The sequence below is a fragment of the Phaenicophaeus curvirostris genome, chromosome 9 (genome assembly GCF_032191515.1).
Source record: "Phaenicophaeus curvirostris isolate KB17595 chromosome 9, BPBGC_Pcur_1.0, whole genome shotgun sequence".
Classification (NCBI taxonomy): Eukaryota; Metazoa; Chordata; class Aves; order Cuculiformes; family Cuculidae; genus Phaenicophaeus; species Phaenicophaeus curvirostris.
The window spans coordinates 22,948,704-22,967,231 of NC_091400.1; the positions used below are offsets into that span (position 1 = coordinate 22,948,704).

Below are 18,528 nucleotides of genomic sequence, written 5' to 3' on the forward strand. Positions count from 1 at the left end.
AAAGCTCCCAAAGTCTTGGAAGTCATTCCATTAATCTTTCTGAAAAAACTTCATCTAGAATCTGCTTGAGACTCATGTTGACAAAGAGTTCAACAACAGCTGATCATATCTGGCTACATCATCCTAAAAATGAGGAGGTCATACTCTAAGTAGTATAAAGTACCACTGTTCAGAAATTGCAGGGACAGGTGGCAATGGTGTTCCATGTTAAATGAAAGAAGTTTGGACAAAAAAAAATTATTTTCATAAGAAAACATGGGGTTTGAAAAAGTTTTTTAACAAGCCATTCCATATTAAATGTTTTCTTTTGAAACAAATATGTAAGCAGGGATTTGTCCAGCAAAGAGCAAATATGCATCCTTCTGAAGGTTCACTTTTACAAAGACAGCTGGATATCTCCCCTGCTCTGATCTAGAGCTAATGGAGAAGATAAGGTATCAGGAAAGGGCCAGAAACTCCTTTTAACAAAATGAAGAATTATCACAGTAATAGCAGTAATGCTTTTGAACAACCATTTACTTGGGCTAGTTTCAAGATCACTCAATTCATGTACTACTGGGAACTTTGCATAGCGATACAGACCAGCGCTGGCATGGCCAAATATTCCAATAGCCTTAAAACTGGTTGGGAATCAGTTACTTGAGTGCTGGTCTATGTAGTTTTGTTTAACTATCATTGTGTTCTGCAGGAATGTTCAAATTATATTTTCATTTGGTTTTCTAAATGCTGGCAGCAGGAAATTGAAGATCACCATGTTTAATGTAGGTTTCTTTGTGATAGTTATCAGCTTTTTAACAGATTTTAAAATAAGCTGTGTTCTGTATTTTTTCCTATCCACATTTTATATCTTACTCCTCCAAATAACACAAAACATCTTATTTGATTAGGAGATGAGTTTAAAATTGAATTTCTATGAGAAGTCATGCGCTAAAATAGTATTTAGCATCTAGAGATATTTTCACATAAATTGACTCATGTTATTTGCAAAGTATTATATAGGAAAAGTATAAATTAACAGCCATGACAACGTTTTGAATAGAAAAGCCACATTACTCCTGATTCAGGATGGGATTTTATATGAAATTCTTGGACCTCTTAGAGACAAAGCTTGAGTAATCTGATATGAGAGGCAGACAACAAACATCAGACTTTATCTTAATACGGATTATGGTATTTTGAGATAGATGTCACTTGCATGCATGAATGTGCTACATAAGCTTTTGGATTCCCTCAAGATCTCTTTATTAGCAGGTATGCTAAAATTACGTATGTAGTAAGGTTATAAATATTGTACAACGCCTTGATAACTGAAATACATTGTCTTATTTACTAGTGAAAGTTGATGTCTTGTCTAATAAACAAACTGTTGGTAATAATATGCCTTTTTTTTCTCGTATAATTATATCTAATGCCTAGTAGTGCATCTCAAGAAAATCAAGTTATGTTGATAGAGCAATAAGATAATAACTAAAAAATTGTGACGAGGCTTGAAGTTTCAGTTGTGAGTGTAGACAATTCTACAAAAATAAATATTGCAACTTCTGTTCAATAATTAACTACAAACAGAAGCAAACATAATTTTCTGTACCACCAACATGGACTGCTCATGAATTTACGTTATAACTAATTGTATGGATTAGGCTCTGTATCTTAAACATATACATCAGTGGCATATTAAGAAATCTTGTTAGCAATTGGAAATTTCTGTCTCAATCAAAAGGAAGTACAGGAAGAAAATGGATCTCTTTGAGTCCAGAAGAGGCCACAAAGATGATCAGAGGGCTGGAGCATCTCCTATGGGAGGACAGGCTGAGATAGCTGGGGTTGCTTAGCCTGCAAAAGGCTCTGGGGAGACCTTAGGGCAGCCTCCCAATACTTAATGGGGGGCTACATGAAAGCTGAGGAGGGGCTCTTGATCAGGGAGTGCAGGGGTAGGATGAGGGGAAATAGTTTTCAGCTGAAAGAGGGGAGATGTAGATGAGATCATAGGAAGAAATGTTTTCCTGTGAGGGTGATGAGGCACTGGAACGTGTTGCCCAGAGAAGTCATGGGCGCCCCATGCCTGCAGACTGAAGCACAACAGCTTTTCTCTATGTCCTGACTGTTAGCTGGGAGGAAAACATAATTGATTTATGCCCTTTGAACTGAAAGATATTGTGTCAGAACCTAAGCAGTTCAGGAAAAAGATATTAGATATTTGCCTGACGTTAGCACCATGGGAATGTCTGGAAAACAATTTTAAGAAACCTGGGAAGGCAGCAGAAACAAAGGCTGCCTCTAATCCAAAAGAAAAGCAATGGAAATCTGTCCTTCTCTTTTTTTTTCAGAATTCCAGTCAGTCAGCTATTTCCTAAAGAAATATTTCTTTACACAGAACTTGCTCTTAGACATCACTAGAACAGCAGGGGGAAATTTCTCATTTCCTGTGCTCAGGCCTACTAATACACATGGTCTTCGTTAAGCACTATCAGTTGTTGCTTGGCAAGCGTGTGTCTGTCCTATCAACTATTTTACATGGAAGTCTTGGTGTTGCATGAGTCTGATCACAGCAATGGCAGTGTGTTAGCTTTCCTCCTCTGAGCCAGGTCCATTCTGTTCACAGGGATTGCTCTCCTAAGTAAAAATCCCATTTATTCATCTCGACAAGATTGAGACCTTTGTCTGTGTTAGTCTAGTAGACCTCAAATGCACATGTCTATGTCTTTATTTCACAGCATCAGTAAATACCCAGGCAACAGACCCATAGATTCAAGCATATGAAAGAGAACTGAGAGCTTTATTAGTACCTGTCTGTGGCAAAAATTTTTCAAATCTTTAGTCCTTCTCATACTGAGCACAATGTTCCTGCCTGCTCCCAAAAAGCCTGTAAATATAGTAAGAATTAAGGACCTTTTCAGAGTTGGAAGCAGCTCTAGACTACAAATTCAATCCAAAACCTATGCCTTTGTTACATTCCTCAATTGCTCAGTAAGAGGCTCCGATTTGGAGGAGATACAGAGTGATATAAAGAACAACTTTGGCTCGAGCCTAGGCAGTGAGATTATTACTGATCCCTATGGACATGGACTACTTGCAACAGCTAAGAATGATTTCCCAACTCTTTCTCTTGCTACTGTTGTACGAAAAATATACATAAACATATGTCCTACCACTGAACAATTCAAGATATGTAAGCTATTTTCTATTCAAAATTATCAAGTATTAAGGGTCCCAATGTTTATGCACAGAACATCTTCACAAGATCATGGTGAATAGATTATTTTTTTTCTGCCTCTCTCTAACACTTTTCTATCTCTGTCTCCTGTTTTCAGCTTGCTTAATTTAACCACAGCCTTGGCCATCATTAGTATTTCAAATGCTCTATAGCCAGAGTCCATAGAAATTAAATTGGGAAGATTTTCCTTCTCAGCCAGTTTTAATATGGAAACTCCTTGATGGAAACAAAAGGATTATTTTTTCTCCACCCTAGCTATAATCTAAGAATAGTCTTCTTGTGTTTTGCACCATAGCTAGTAAAAATAATGGTGCAGACAAATCATTATTGGAAAGGTGGTGGGTGGTGCAATAAAGAGTAAAAGCAGGGCAACCTTTCATCACCACAGCAGTTCAGCTGCCAGACCTTGATAGCATTTTCCATTCCATTCTACTGACAAATCAATGGCAGCAGAGGCTAGACAATATAAAATAAGAATCTTTTTTGCTTTCCAGATAAATTAAATACTGTTACTGAAAAAACGGGAATTACACAGCCTCTGGTTGACTTCAGTCAACTATGTAGACAGCAATGGCCTCAGACTATGCTCAAGAGGAAGCCTTTAAGCTCATATAGGTACGGACAGAGCAGTTTGAACCTGGGATGAGGGGAAAAGCTGGGGCTTATGAATCCAGAAATTTAGTAAGTACAACAAAACTATAAATTATTTCCATATCTTGGACACTCTTTAAAATGAAGATGACTTTTTAATGAGCAAACTTTGTTCTTAACTATATTGTAAAGGCAACTGCCTAGCAGGAGTCAAGTTTTGTATGCTGGCAAGAACAGTCTCCGCTGAGCCGTGTTGTGAAAACTATCCCCAGGGCCTGAGTGGTTTAGCCCCATCAACTACATTGCTGGTGTATGGCAAGACTGTGCAAGTCTGGCCATCATCTGGAGAGGAGCTCCCATCTACCCAAGCGTGCAAGATCACGTTGGGTCACTGTTAGCTGAGTTTATTTTAAGATGTGCTCCATTGGTACTTCAGTTTTAAAAGAATAATTAGAGCAGCATAATTGTATGGGAACCACTTAATGATGTTCTTTATTGGAATTAAAGGATACAGGATTTGATCAGAAGAAACATGTGGTCTGGAAGTATTAAAAGTGATCCTGATGTGATCAAGAGGTATTTAGTAGATTCCATATATTTTATCCTTTTTGTTTTAAAATAACCTTTTCTCCACAGTAAAACATTCTGATTTCTAAAATAAATATTCATCTCCATGGGTCTCATGCTAAAATATCAAGAAAAATAGCATTTTACTTATTTTGTTTAACTTCCATAATTGTAGACATTTAATTGAGTTTGTTGCTCTGGCAGTAGTGCTGCTATGGCTATCTGAATGAAATCCATTTGCTCTTTACTTGTTTGCCTAAAGAGTTTTTACTAGCTCACTCTCAATTTATCAAATAGATTAATGAAGAGAACGTTTATCGCCAGAATTCTTTACATTTTCTTTGAACTGTTGCTTACAAATCACAGAATCATAGAATATTTTGGATTGGAAGGGACCTCAAAGCCCATTCAGCTCCAACCCCCTGCCCCCCGCCTTCCTGCCATGGGCAGGGACACCTCCCACTGGATCAGGTTGCTCAAAGACCCATCCAACCTGGCCTTGAACACCTCCAGGGACGGGACAACAACAACTTCCCTGGGCAACCTGTGCCAGTGCCTCACCACCCTCACAGGAAAGAAATTCTTCCTAATATCTCATCTCCTGTCTTTCAGCTGAAAACTGTTCCCCCTCATCCTGTCCCCACTCTCCTTGAAAAAGAGTCACTCTCCAGCATTTCTATAGGCCCCATATAAAATAAATTATTGTATTAAACTGCCTCTCTCCACTTTTAACAGCTGTCTTAAGTTCTATACATTTATTATTCATATTTATTAAGCAGGTCATAAAACTTATTTTTACCTCTGGGCTATTTATAAATCTCTATTTTTGGTTGGTCTTATAAGTCAGAGTTTTGTGTTTTGATTCTGATTTGATCACTCAAGTGTTTTAAACACTCTGTTTCTGATTATGGAAAGACAAAATGGCTCTTATGCTATTTTTTAGAATGAAGTTTTGAATGATTACTTACTTAGAATAAATTAAATTATATTCTGTAGGTTTACCAAGATCACCTCAAATAAACCATCAGTAAACTGAATGTTTTACAAATGATAGACCATGATATATAAAGAAAAGTACAAAATTATCTGGTTTTGTTTTTTGAATGGCTCCATTCAACACTGAAAATGTTAAACAGTTCTTATAAAGGAGAAGACTCCACACCCAAAAAAGGAGCCAGTTTATTTTGTTTCAGGTTTTTTTGGCACTACTGTGATAAGAAAGCAGCATTTCTCAGATGTTTCTCATTAGTCCCAGTGCTAGCTACTTTCCAAATAAATGTGAACACTCTCCTGAAAATGAGAAAAGCAGTATCGTGACACTGAGGCTGCAGAAATAGATCTATTGGAAAGAAAAAAAAAGAACAAAAAAATCTGAAAACCAGCATTCATATTTGCCTAAAAAAGGCAAAGACTCAGCAACCTATTTCAGTATCTACAAATCTGAATGTATACTTCTGTGCTTAATTGCTGCAATGAGCATAGGGTTGAGGTTCCTGGGGTGGAGGGTTAATCCTTTATTTTATGTTTCTGTCACACTTGAATGCTTTTGGATATCTGGACTCCCATGGCTCTGACCAGTTGTCCCCACCCAGAACAGCGCTTAGTGAAACACATATAATGTCTTATTGCATTTTGGAAGAACCTGGCTCTTTTTTTTTTTTTTTTTTTTTTACTGGGGAGGCGACACAGTTTATTCAATGGTCACTCATTTGGATGAGGGGCTCCCTGTCCAGGCAGTACCAGAAAGAACAGTCTTGCTTCCAAATTACATCAACATCTTCATAAAATGCTTATGTAAGAAGACTAACAACTCATAGTGCCTTCTATGCAGATAACTGTTCATGACCTTTTTCAAGACAATCAATGTATAGACAAAGTATTAGATACCTAAAATGCATAAAGAAGCATCATTCAATTGAATTTTTCTACTTTCTGTTGTCTTATTTCTCTGCATAGAAATATTTACTAACCTACTGGTAGTTAGATTGAGCTGTCTTTTCTCCTTAAAGCAGACATGGGCTAACGACCATCTGTTGTTATAAAATTTATTATTCACATAGGGTGCTATAAAAACAACCAGTAGAGCTGTTTGAAAACTAACTTTTAAAAAATAAGCTCCAATTACTATTACTTTAGGAGGAGGGGAAACCTTTTTAATCATATTTCTTTTCAAGTATTTTTGGAGGACATCAACTCTTTCAATAAGACAGGTTTGATTTTTATAGTAGTAGACTGAACGTACAGGAAGAGAGGCAGCAGTGAAATAAATCTTAACTAAATAAGGCCACAAAGTAGTTTTATATCTAAACTCAAAAGCATTATGTGTGCCTTTTGCTCAAGTCGTGATATCTTCACTGCTCATAAAATAGTTCCTTCTCCGTATCAAAGCACATCCAGAATCACCTGGATTTCAGTGCTGTTCAGCTTGAGAATGCCGAGCATGCTTTCGATCTAGATCCTCAGGGGAAGTAAACGAGTAACCCTTGGTAATAAAAGACTTGTTTAGACTCCATGTTTGGCCATTGTGCAGATCACCTTGACATGTAGAGCAGCACAGAGCTAATGAACAAATGCTGTTTGGGTGTTTTCAGTAAAGGCATTCTCTCTGAACATGGCAGTTCATGAAAAATTGTGTGTGGATGAACTCAGGTAAAATTTCATGTTAGTTTCAGCTGAAACTCTATGGTGGCTATTGTGGCACGGACCTTGTCATAGGTTAATTTATTCTGATACTTGACTTGAACATTATACTGTTACTCTGAGTACTAGTAAAGCTGGAACAGAAGGAGAGAATCTCATGTGCATATCAGGGCAGGGGTGAACCGTCAGCAGTCTGAAAATCTATTCAGTGTAGAGAATTTATGTTTAGCACTGGTATTTACAATGTTTCTCAATTTTCAGTGCAGAACACGTACTCATTCATATTGTAACATATATATAACAGATCTATTTAATATATATCTGTATACATTTTAACTATCTGTAATATATTTTATCAGCTGGCTGTAGGTATATACAGAAATCTGTGTTGTGCAGTTTGCTACACAACACTAGAGGGTGTGAAAACATGAGCAGGTGCTCAGATTCTCTCAAATCCATGTAGAACAAATAGGCCTTCATTTTAAAGGCCTCAGTCAAAGGACCAGTTGTGGTACTTAATTTTTCTTCCTTGGAACGATGAAGGGCTGAGATGACCTTGTAGTTTCAAGGAGTCTACAGCAGTGATTTCAAACCTGACACTTAGATCAATCACTAAATCATTCCCCTCAGCTGAACTGACTCATTGCCTATTTGCCCACCATGGGAAAAAAAAAAGGATAAAACCAAGGTCCTTTAATGCCCCTCTTGTATTTCAAAGCTGCTCCTGTGTAGAGGCTGTCCTACACAATATGGTATCCAGGCATATACCAGCCAACCTTTCTAGTGTAGAACATGCATGTAATTTAACAAATTATTCCAGAAGCTGCAGGATTAATTAACCTACGTCTCCTCCACTCAGTAAACCAAGCCACAACAGCTCTGCCTACAATTTCTGCAGGTCTCTCACATAAACCCAGTGCCCTTTTTCCTCCTCCTCCCCTGATGACACAGTTTCATCTCCCGTTCCTGAATCCCTGTCCATGCCACCCCATCTCATCTTCCTATTGCAATGCCACACATTCTTCCTTCATTCTCTGTGATTCTGTGATCCCTCCCATCTGCTCCTTGTCCTCCCTCTATACACGTTTGGGGTTTCTGCTATGATAGGTTTGGAGTACGTATATTTGTACTGACTGGCAAGCTGTGCTGATCGGGCAGTCCACACACACATGCAACTACCCACCTTGCTGCTGCCAACTGAATGAAGAAAGCTTCCTTTCTCCATGTCTTGTCCTCAGAGAAAGGATTAGTATGGTCATTTTCTCTCCTCTACCAACTCCTGATATTCGTTAAACTCCAAGGAGAGGAAGATTTTTGAGACCTCTGTCCTGAAGGCATTGTCAGATGTGGTTGGAATTGGCTGGCAGATTCAAGATCATTAGGGTCAGTACTGGCAGACAGGCTGGTAGCACAATTGTATTGTTTATTTCCCTTAGAAACCAGGCTAAAAAAAAGTTAGTTTGACAGTGTGATTGATACAAGGGTTTGTGAGCAAAATAAGTGGTACTGACAAAAGTACCTTTAATTTTATACTGGTTTGTCTGCAGTAAGACTTTTGCTGCTATTTCTTAAATCTCTTAAACAATCGTGTCCTCAGTATCAGCAAAAGTATGCACTCTTGGCCTAATTTTGATTAGCAGATGAAATGTCTTCCCAGCAGCAACAGACCACTCTATAGAGAGTAAATAAGGACAATGACTTCATCAGAAATTCTGTGACAATAAACTTAGTTATAATATTTCCAATCCAGTCTATCACACAAGTAACTCTGTTCTTTAAAATTTCCTGTTTCCATAACACTTGTCAGAAAATGCTGGGTATATCCCTGGAAACATTCAAGGTCAGGTTGAATGGGGCTCTCAGCAACCTGACTGAGTTAAAGATGTCCTGTTCCTGCAAGGGGGTTGGACAAGATGATCTGCAAAGGTCCCTTCCAACCCAAAGCATCCTATGATTCTATGATAAATTCTATATAGACTTGTATGCCAAGAATACTCGGTGACATTCCTCTGCTTATCATGGATGGTGCACCCATCCTGAGGTGGACACAGGCAGGAGAAGGGGCATAGGGAAGAGCAGTGTGGAACTCGGCTTCAGCATCCAGGGAAAAAGTAAAAGGGAATTGTGCATGGTTAAAACTTTTAACTGCAGAAATTCAGTGCCTGCCATGTGTAGACAGACCAAATGACTTCCTGAGTAACTTTGATCCCAGGTTTGTCAACAATTTACAGTTCTCCCTTGGAAGCACTTTTCAACTCCATATACCTTGGTTATCCTTTCATGAAGTGTTCATAGCCTTTACCTGCTTCACATGGGTGTTGTGAGGCTTCATTAACTAATATTTGAAGATTCTAAAGTAAGAAAGCACAACATAACTACAATGTATTTCTGTTATTAATTCTACATAAGCTATTTTGATCTAACTTTTCAGCTGCAGATTCATCAGGAGATCTCACAGCATGCAGCTATGGAGGTAATTTTTCCTTTACTGAATTGAGCCCTTAGGAGTTAATGATTGACTGCCAATAGGTTTATTCCATTAAAGAAGGGGAGAAGGAAGGTTTTACCTGATGTGCAACAAAGAAGGAATATATCTAAAGCAAAGTGAGCTCCATTGTAAATAAGTGACCATCTTATGGCATGTATTGGAACTAGATCCACGGAATGGGAGAAAGTTTATAATATTTCACACATTCTGAAGGTTTTAACTGAATTTTGGGTTATACATTGCTTACTTTCAGTTCACTATTTAAGAAAGAAACCTCTATAAGAACAAGCAGTGAAATCTATCCTATTGCTAGAAGTTTTGCAAAGTAAATGTTTATAAACCTTTCATATAAAGTTAACGATGCTTATTAAAATGTTAAAAGCAGTCATTCACAACGTCTCCCATTTTTAAGAGCAGTTTTATTATCACACTCTGCTCTCTGAATTAATGGGCAGCTTAGTTATTTATTTGGTTTACAGTAAATGTTGGCCAGATTATACAATTTAGTTCATTAAATATTTAGAGGTTTTGAAGTTGTGATCATTTATAAAGCCTGCAGTGTCTACAATGTCTGTGATACAGTGACTTTAGCCCTCAAAGTAATTCCTAATATTGATAGCCCCTACTGAACTTCCAAGAACTCAACTTTCCTTACAGAATTACACTTATATTACTTTTTTCCCTCTGAAATATAGCCACTTGCAGGGTTTTGAAACTTGCCATTTTATGGCCAATCACACAGGACTTCAGGGCTGGAAGCAGGGACGTGCCATTCATAACTTCAGAGACTATGTGGCCAGACACACTTTCTGCTTACACAGACTTGATTTGGACTAGGACAACAGACTATTATATGGCTGGAATTACCATCTGAGTAGATGAGGAATTAGGCCTTTAAACTCTGCGTAATTATGGCTGTGGAAAATGCTAACAGTTAATGCCAAATCCTAACTGTTTCTAGTTACTTTGAAAAAGTGTCCCTAATTAAAAACCTCTAAAAAAATATTGTATGTGTAGTATGACTACAATTTTGCAATAAGCATAAGCTCACTGATATCACCCGACCTTACATATGGGCCCCAATTTAAACATGCAGTTTACTGTAAACGCAGGGGCTGTTGAATCAGATACATAAAAAAGTGAACAGATAATTTTTTTTAAAAATACTAAAAAGCTGGTAGGAAACACTTCTGTCAGTGTTTCTTTGTCTCTGGTTTTATTTTTAGCTTGGGGTGGTTTTGAGAGGAAGAAGGGGGCTGCTTTCTTTCTTCTCATTCAGCACAAAGAGGAGAGCATCACTGCATCCTCTATCATCCCTGCCTTTTCTCTTCCTTCTCCTCCACTTCCTCTAAGTCTCTTCACACAGAACAGTCCACGCATTATTTATGCACTCGTGTACGCTACTCATCAGGCCAAGAAATTCTGGGACTTTGGCTGTCTTTAAAAAGAGATATTGTAACACTTAGAAATACTTTAGCATTCAGACTAAACTTTCAGATATCAAGGGTATATTTCAAGGAGAAAAAGCATGAGGAATGAAAATAGTTTTCCTTTAACTAAAGGCCCAGAAATTCCATGGGAATTTTTGTGGGTGGGAATGGTACCAGAAATGCTGTTCTTGCAAGTTTTAATGAAGTTTCTAGTTTGCTGTTAAAAAAGTGATTCCTTACGTTTGCTGCATGACAATTGTTCAGTCAGTCAGTACACTGTCTGTGGTCCAGTAGGGAGAGAGGTGGCACAGACAACACAGCTGTTTTTAAATAGAGATCAAAAATATGGTCGCAGACCAAAAATATACCAAGGGATCTTAAGGGAGATGCATCAGCTGAAACTATTTTTATTACTAGTAAATAATTAACTGGACTTGAAGCTAACGATGTTTTCAAATGTCAGGTGCATTCTCACTGCAGTGAAAAGCAAGAACAATCTACACTCTTCTTTGTTCTACACTGTCATCTTGACTTCTAGTTTACCTTTCTTTTAACCATCTCTCACCTTCAGACAAGTGGTGTTCTATCACAACAGTAGTAATTGAAGCACAATTCATTTCCTGAGTTCCTACATCAATTCACACAAGCCACTAGAATAACTATGTCTTTATGTATGTATTGAACAATATGCTCTTTCATATTACTTTACACTGTGAATTTCTACAGAACTCAAAAGGGCAAGACAAGTGTTAAAACAGAAAACAAAAAGATGCTGCCATATACACTTGCTTGCAGAGTGGCTTCAAGACAAATGCTGTGTATTGCATTTTGTGTGTAAAACCACAAGGGCTTATAGTACTACAACAACATGAAGCAAAGCAGAGAGCAAGGAGTCATGAGCTGCAGAACAGTGTGAGCGTTAGCCAGGCTGCTTCAGTTTAGTCAGTTAAAACATGTCACCAGAAACTGAGATCTTATAAAATGCCTTGATATAAACTATAGAAGGAGGAAACCAGACAAGGGGAAAGTAAGGTTAGCGTCAGGAGAAACTCAGAAGACAGCAAATGTTATTTATGGAGAACTATCTTTGTTATTCATTAAAATGTTAGCATTAATGTAAATTTTACAAGATCTAAAAGGTAAAAGGAAAAGGCCAAAAAGGTATTAGGTAGAAAAGAGAACTGCAAGAGAAAGAAAAGATACACTTCAACCGAATAGGAAAGAAAATAGCTAATAGCACAGGCAGATAAAAACCTTCCGTGCCACCTTTTCCATCTTCTCCAAGGGCTGTTCTGACCAGATTTTTAACAAAATCATTTTAACATGAGAAGTAAACACTTTAAAGAGGACTTAGGCAAGATTCAAGTCAACAGAGAATTTTCATTCTAGAGTACACAAGGAAACTAACCAAAGTAATCTCCGAGTAATTTTGCACACTTGTGGAAGACTGGTAAAGAATGAACACAGATCCACCCTTTCAGAAATAAAAAGTGGATAAACAAAGACATGAATTGTTATACATGCTTCAATTTACCCCAAAATTCTAAAATCATTATCTATAAGGAAACTGTTTTCTTCATGGAAGACAATAATGCAATTAAAATATAGGAGGAGAAGTTCATGGGAAACACGTTTCATCAAACTAATCCAATTCTTTTCTTTGTCAGACTGCAGTAAATGAGTTAGAAAAAAGTGGTAGATGTGATATATCTTTCATAAAGAATCTGGTATTTTCTGGCATTGCTTTCTCAAAGGGTATTGGAAAAGTGTAATCCTGGTACAATAACGATAATGGGAATTCACAGCTTGTTAAAAGATTCCCTCAAATATTAGGGAATTTCACGTGAATCTCTACAGGGACCTATTCTACACCAAGGTCTTTTATTATTTTCGCTAGTATCTTGGGCAACGAAATATAAAATATAGTTACGTCACTTGTGGATGACACCGAAACACAAGGGTTTGGCTGCAAGCACTTTGAGAGACAGTTGTGATTCAAACCCACTTTAATAAGTTTGAGAAATGGCTTGGTGTCACGAAGACTAAAATCAATAGGTGTGACCAAATCATAGCCATTATATGATTCAGAATACATTACAGGAGTTTTAATGGATTACAGCGTAAGTTATAAACAAGGAATGTGAAGCTGTTGCAAAAGAAAAAGCTCTTGTTTTGGGGCTTAGTAGCACAAGTGTCTCATTAGAAATGAAGAGGTATCTGTATTCCTCTGGAAAGCACGGCTGAGGCTTCATCTGGGATATGATTCTGGACACCACACTTAACAGAAGATGTATACATTTAGAATATACTTTCACAGAAGATGTACACATTTAGAAAAATATGTAAGGGAAGCAGCAACAACGAAAAGAGGTTTAGGAAGCAAAACATGTGAGGCAAGTTTGAATCAACGCTGCTTAATTTTCACAGAAAGTAGAAGAGTAACAGGAAATACAGATCTTTCAAATACTACCCAGATATTTTTAAGTTGAGAATAATTTATGCTCAATGTCCTGCAATAAGGGCGAAACTAAATTTGCTTAAGTTCTAATTCTGGGTGTTCAGAAATTGCCACAGTTTACACAATGTTCTGGTAAATTCCTTAACCAGTGGTTTTAAGAACAGTTTAAAAATGTTAGAGATGATTTAAGTATTCTTGATTCTTTCTTCATGCAAGTTCAACTAAGTGCTCTCTTGAGATCCTTTCTATTCCTGTGTTGCAGTGATTTTAATTTACATGGAACTCTAAAATAAATCTGAGTCACTCTATTAATTTTTTATACATCAAATGAAAATCTTAGAGACATGAGTAACTGCATAAGCTCAGATATAAAAACTGTCCTGCCATAATGATGAAGTGAAAGAAATACACTTCAAGTTACAATGTATACTTCAATTAGAAATAAAAAGAAACAAGGAAGATATCAAAATACTTACTGTTATTTCTTAAAGTCCAGGAGTAAAGAATCAGATTTCACTTGGATGCTGGGAAATAACGTTTCTTTCTTCCTCTTTACCTAATCAAAATTGCTGCAGTTGTCAGTTCTCTCTTTTTGCAAATAATGTTTTGGCTAATGGTGATTTTTTGAGTCTGAGTGGTGTGCTCTAGGTTCACTAGATCATATTTGATTCAAATAAGAAGGTAAGACAATGGTGACCCTATCTTCACATCTACCAGGAGAAGAAGATTCAACTTTCTCACTATACCTTTTAAACTCGAGAGTGAAAATCTCTTGACTCCTTACAGGAGGCTGACTTGACCTGGTTTTTGAGGGATACCTGTAGTCAGAAACACATTTATTTTTCCTTCTTGTCTTCCATGTGAGTGGGATTCAGGCCTAATGCCTTCTAGAGAAGTACTGACATTGGAGTTGTTTCTGTTGTTTTTACAAAACCGAAAATAGTGTTGTGAGAACATTGAATTTAGTCTTTAGACTGTGGACACAGATGGGAAATCATGTGCGTCGGTTACAATTTTCCAGTTTGGGAGAGCTTTCTTGGAAAATGCACATAGAAGTGAACTTGCCCATTGGCCCATGCATCTTTTCAAAATCACGGGCAAAACTGCACTGTTTATCACTTGTGTCCAGACTTTTTGCTGATAGGAATCAGCATGGATTTCACAAGACAAAAGGTAGTTTATACTTAATTGTGTCCAGGATCCTTAGGAAAATGTTGTTTGCTTTTATAGGTGCATAAATTTCCAAAGGGCAGACTTTGAACTCTTCAGAAGGCTGGTTGGCAAAGTCTCATGGGAGACAGTACTTAAGGGCAAGGGAGCCCATGAGGGCTGAGAGCTCTTCAAAAAGGAAATCCTAGCAGCTCAGGAGAAAGCCATCCCCATGTTCCGGAAAAAAAGCTGGAAGGGGAAAAAACCAGCTTGGTTGAACAGAGAGATCTTGAGTGATATCAGGAAGAAGAGAAATGTTTATGGGCTCTGGAAGAGGGGACAGGCCTCTTGGGTGGACTACAGGAGGGAAGTGAGATTGTGTAGAGAAAAAATCGGAAGGGCTAAGGGTCAGCTAGAAATCAGATTGGCAAAGTCTGTGAAAGATAACAAAAAATCTTTCTATAATTAATAAAAGGAGGACTAGGGAGACCATACAGTCCCTATTGGACGCAGAAGGAACAACAGTGACAGGGGATGAGGAAAAGGCTGAGGTACTTAATGCCTTCTTTGCCTCAGTCTCTAATTGTAAAGAAAGTTGTTCTGTCTGTGTACAAACCCTAGAGCTAGAGGGACAAAATGAGGCTCCCATGATCCAAGAGGAGGTGGTCAGAGCCTTATTAGCCTGACTAGACACCCACGGGTCTATGGGGCTGGATGGGATTCACCCAAGGGTATTGAAGGAGCTGGCAGATGTGCTGGCCAAACCCCTTTCCATCATCTTCCAACAGTCCTGGAAGACTGGGGAAGTCCCACTGGACTGGAGGCTGGCTGATGTTGTGCCCATCTACAAGAAGGGTCACAGGGAGGATCCAGGGAGCTACAGGCCTGTCAGTCTGACCTCAGTGCCAAGGAAAGTCATGGAGCAGGTGATCTTGAGTGCTATCATGAAGCACATGCAAGAGAACCGGGTGATCAGGCCCAGTCAACACGGGTTCACAAAAGGCAGGTCTTGCCAGACTAACCTGATGGCCTTCTGTGACAAAGTGACTCGGCTGCTGGATGAGGGAAAGGCTGTGGATGTGTCTTCCTGGACTTCAGTAAAGCCTTTGACACAGTTTCTCACAGCATTCTGCTTGGGAAACTGTCAGCCTCTGGCCTGGACAGGTGCACACTCTCCTGGGTGGAAAACTGGTTGGCTGGCCGGGCCCAGAGAGTGGTGGGAAATGGTGTGAAATCCAGCTGGAGGCCAGTGACAAGTGGGGTTCCCCAGGGCTCAGTGCTGGGTCCAGCCCTGTTCAATGTCTTTATCAACGACCTGGATGAAGGCATCGAGTGCACCCTTAGCAAGTTTGTGGATGACACTAAGCTGGGTGGAATTGTGGATCTGCTGGAGGGTAGGGAGGCTCTGCAAAGGGATCTGAACAGGCTGGACCGCTGGGAAGAGTCCAATGGCAGGAGGTTTAACAAGGCCAAATGCCGGGTCCTGCACTTGGGGCACAACAACCCTGTGCAGTGCTACAGACTAGGAGAAGTCTGTCTAGAAAGCTGCCTGGAGGAGAGGGACCTGGGGGTGTTGGTTGGCAGCCAGCTGAATATGAGCCAGCAGTGTGCCCAGGTGGCCAAGAAGGCCAATGGCATCTTGGCTTGTATCAGAAACGGCGTGACCAGCAGGTCCAGGGAGGTTATTCTCCCTCTGTACTCGGCACTGGTGAGACTGCTCCTCAAATCCTGTGTTCATTTCTGGGCCCCTCACCACAAGAAGGATGTTGAGGCTCTGGAGTGAGTCCAGAGAAGAGCAACAAAGCTGGTGAAGGGGGCTGGAGAACAAGTCTTATGAGGAGCAGCTGAGGGAACTGGGGTTGTTTAGCCTGGAGAAGAGGAGGCTGAGGGGAGACCTCATTGCTCTCTACAACTACCTGAAAGGAGGTTGTAGAGAGGAGGGTGCTGGCCTCTTCTCCCAAGTGACAGGGGACAGGACAAGAGGCAATGGCCTCAAGTTCCTCCAGGGGTGATTTAGGCTGGATGTTAGGAAAAAATTCTTTACAGAAAGGGTCATTGGGCACTGGAACAGGCTGCCCAGGGAGGTGGTTGATTCACCTTCCCTGGAGGTGTTTAAGGCACGGGTGGATGAGGTGCTAAGGGCCATGATTTAGTGTTTGATAGGAATGGTTGGACTCGATGATCCAGTGGGTCTCTTCCAACCTGGTTATTCTATGATTCTATGAAATCTGGAAGAAAAACTGAATTTGAATCTTTAAAATCATGCAGTGAAACAGTTAAATCTGTATGTAGCCTTAGACTTCACTTTAGAAATTACTACTTGGGCTGATTAAAACATGCTAAAAAGCAGCCGCCACTGGGTTTTTCAAGTCTGTATGCTTATTAAAACCAGAGAGCATGTGAAACAATGATATACTCCCTTAACTAACAGTTTATCTTGCATGAAGGAAAATACCATTATAACAGTCTTGATGAAACCTAATTGCTATTTGACGGTGATCACATTAACCGCTTTGTGCTCCTAGTGTTACACTTTAAAGGTGGATTCCTGGGTGCATTAATAAGCTAAGTTCATATCAAAGTCTTGTTGAGAAGAAATATTTTGTGAGTTGTGTTGATCAAACATCATTTGGATCACTTATACTTGGCATTAGACTTGATTAAATCCTACAGAAGTCATCTTCCTGACAACAACCTTTTTTTCTGCTCATACTCACAAAAACAGACATTCTTGGATCCCAACTGTGCCTGTAATGAAGGTGAATCATGTTTAATGACTTTAAAGAGTGCCATTTTGTGCTTAACAGTTTACGTATTGCAAATTACCCTGTAAATACTCTGTTTCTAGATCAAATTAATTGTATAACAAGTTGTACTGAGAGGCAGTGAATTTTCTTTGCTGTTTTAGCTCGCAGAGTCTGGTAGCCTTAAATGGTTTTCTTAAAAGCCTACTCATAATCTTTCTTACTACCATATTAGCCCTTGAACTTAGACACAGAATCCATGATGGATGCGAATCTTGCCGCTTGATATTTAAAACAAAAATCTGTTATGACATTTAGTGAGCTTTGACTTGCTTGCCTTTGTTAATAACCCAGTGGATGAGAAATTGCATGATTTCACATTTTATGCCCATAACTCATTAAGTTAAAGGTAACTGACCGAGGTAAGCTCACCTGTAATTACTGTGGGCTTACAGGGAGTTATCCTTGATTATATCTTGTGTAAATGCAGTTTACTCTCCAAGTGCTGGATCCAAAACATTTTCAACTGCACTGTAGTCCAGCATCAGCTGACTTTTGAATGAACATTCAGACTCGAGGACTAGGACAAACGAGATCTTAAAGGAAGGGGGAAGTGATGTGCCCATAGTCAGGAAGGAAATGGCAAGAGAGAATTTTTCTTCCTGAACTCATCCTGTTTGTCCTCTACCCGCCATTCCTTCTGCTTTAGTAGTATGTTTGTGCATTGTACTTCTCATAGCTCAGTTGGTTCATTTAAAAATAAATAAGCAAAATGTATCATAATTAAGATGTTACCTAGATAAGCATGCAAGGTTAAAAGACAAAGCATCTTTTGATTCCAAAGTATTGGATAAGCTACTTATCATTAACTTTGGAACTGTACCCATTGTATGAGATTCAACAAAGCTAAGTGCTGGGTCCTGTGCTTGGGTCACAACAACCCCATGCATTACTGTCTGTCTGAGAAGAACCAAGACTAAAGGCAGAGATGAAAATATTGTTTTGGTACTTAAATGATCTTTAAGGAAAAGCCTCAGGCCACTGATTTTGGATCAATACAAAATCACATAAGTTACTGATGGCTAAAGCTAGTCTTCACATTCAGCAAGGTGAGACAGGTTTATAGAGGACATGACAATATTTCATTTGGAAAATATCCTCAGAGCCCTCTGTAATCTCTACCTTACTAGCAACTATTTTGTTCAGCCAGTGTTCTAATGCTCACTGTGCTGTTCCTGACAGCTGCT

The 18,528-nt window shown here is 38.9% G+C and overlaps 1 protein-coding gene across 1 annotated transcript in view; it reads left to right on the forward strand.

The window, feature by feature from the left end:
- Positions 1-17,848, forward strand: part of RPS24 (ribosomal protein S24) — a 449,404-nt gene extending 431,556 nt beyond the window's left edge. Inside the window, exon 5 of the mRNA XM_069863893.1 lies at positions 17,838-17,848. Within this exon, the coding sequence (XP_069719994.1) occupies positions 17,838-17,840 (3 nt within the window). The 3' untranslated portion in view covers positions 17,841-17,848. The remainder of the gene's footprint in view (positions 1-17,837) is intronic.
- Positions 17,849-18,528: the final 680 nt, after the last annotated feature.